The sequence below is a fragment of the Cimex lectularius genome, unplaced genomic scaffold (assembly GCF_000648675.2).
Source record: "Cimex lectularius strain Harlan isolate CLEC.00 unplaced genomic scaffold, Clec_2.1 scaffold15, whole genome shotgun sequence".
NCBI lineage: Eukaryota > Metazoa > Arthropoda > Insecta > Hemiptera > Cimicidae > Cimex > Cimex lectularius.
Genome location: NW_019392667.1, coordinates 1,075,894 through 1,077,800, shown reverse-complemented (window position 1 = coordinate 1,077,800; position 1,907 = coordinate 1,075,894). Strand labels below are relative to the sequence as shown.

The 1,907-nt window shown below is 38.8% G+C and overlaps 1 protein-coding gene across 1 annotated transcript; it reads left to right on the top strand.

Moving 5' to 3' along the window:
* Nucleotides 1–397: 397 nt before the first annotated feature.
* On the top strand, nt 398–1,336 carry LOC106673441 (cAMP-dependent protein kinase type II regulatory subunit-like). Its single transcript, XM_014405561.1, has one exon. It carries the CDS (start codon nt 398–400, stop codon nt 1,334–1,336), a length of 939 nt encoding a protein of 312 aa, XP_014261047.1.
* The last annotated feature ends 571 nt before the right edge of the window (nt 1,337–1,907 follow it).

The following is a 1,907-nucleotide window of genomic DNA, read 5'->3' as shown; positions in this document are numbered from 1 at the left end:
TATTAGCAATGCGGGATTATTTTGCGGAGGCCACTGCGTAGGCGATGGGAGAAAGGGGAATAACAAAGGCCATAGTCCGTAAACGCGGTTGGCCCAAATCTAAATCTTTTTTCTATTCAGTTTTACATCATTGAATAAACAGGTAGACTTGCTATATTTCATATGGTTTATGTTGGTATCATAATTAGGGTTTTGAAGAAGTTCATTAACATTTTATTTTTGGGGGCCGTTGAGCATCAATTGCTCCTATAAGACTTACATATTTATATGAAAATGTTTGAATTTTTACTTAAAAGGTTTTAACGAAACATGTGTAAAAATTATTCGAAAAATAAAAAAAAGTGAAAAATTGTTTGTGTACGTTTAATATCGTTGTAAATTCAGTTTCATTTTAACGATGGATGAAGATCTGGAAGAATTTAAAAAGCTCAATCCCGGGATATTGATGGACCGTCGCAATTCGGTGTGTGACGAAGGTATCGTGCTAGACGGGAAAGATCCGCCGATCAAAACGTTTCCGAAGACTGCTGAACTGAAGAAAATGCTGAAGGAATCGGCTAGAGGTTTATTCATTTTCTCGGAACTGAGCGATGCCGTGTTGAACACAATTATCGACTGTATGTTCTCGAGGAACGTGATCAAAGGCGAGAGGATAATCACGCAAGGCTATCACTGCGATCTTTTCTACATCGTCGAATCGGGGATATTCAACGAGTGGATCATTCAACCGAACGGAAAAAAGATCCATATTGACACGTACGGCCCGGGCAGCTGCTTCGGCCAGATAGCACTGATGCACGGCATTTTACGCATGTCGACCGTCCGAGCGAAGTCCAACGGCGTCCTATGGCAATTGCAGCGCGGAAACTTCAAACAAATCGTCCTTCGTTCCTCGTACAAAAAACGGCTGGCCTACGATGTCATCCTGAACACAGTGCCGGAGCTCGCCCAACTCGACCAAGACGACAAACTCAGAGTGGCCGACTCCTTAGAGATGAAGTCCTTCCGTGACGGAGATACGATTCTGTCTCGTTCCTATCCGTCGAATGGGATTTACTTCTCTCTACCAGAAGGCGTTGTGTTAACGGTCTACGACAAACCCGGCTCCGAGAATTTCGTCGAGCTGAAAATAGGGGACATGTTCGGAGAAAGCTGCATGATGAACGTAGCTCCTCGGAATATAAACACCGTCTGTTCTTCAGGATCTTCGGTTTTAGCCTTCCTGCCAAAGTCCTGTGTAGAAACTTTACTCGGCGACTGCTTGGAACTGATCCTACAGCACACCCAAGTTAAAATAAAACTTCAAATGTCCGGTGCCGCACCCACATTGTTCTAACATAATTAATTAACCTACAATTCTATATAATAAAATTGAATTAGTTTAATTTGTGTTTTCATGGGTAACATCTGAGCAATATTTTTTTAAATTAAACCCTAAATAATTACATTTTAGAAGCTATATATTTCATGTAAGTTCTTCGTTGTTTGATGATCATAGTGATAACACGTAACTATAAGCGGAATTTCATTGTATTTCTAATAATTAAGTTCCGTATAGTTTGGATTAACTGACTATTGCTATAAAAGGAAGGTCTTCGGAACAAAAGGCTATATGATTGTAAAAAAATAATATAATCAATAAAATAATCACACATGATTTTTAATAGTACACATGTCGCAATCGTGAGTTTTGTACAAATAATATTCTACATATAGTTCCACTTAACAAAAATTTAACCTTCGAAAAGGAGCAACGCGATCCTACTTCTCTTAATCGTATTTCTTATTACTCACATCTCCCTCTCTCACACATACATACACACACAAAATTTCTCTACAGCTTTTCGATTTCTAACAGTTTATTTATTTTACTTTGTCTCTCTGTATATTTTTCTCTTTCTTTTGTT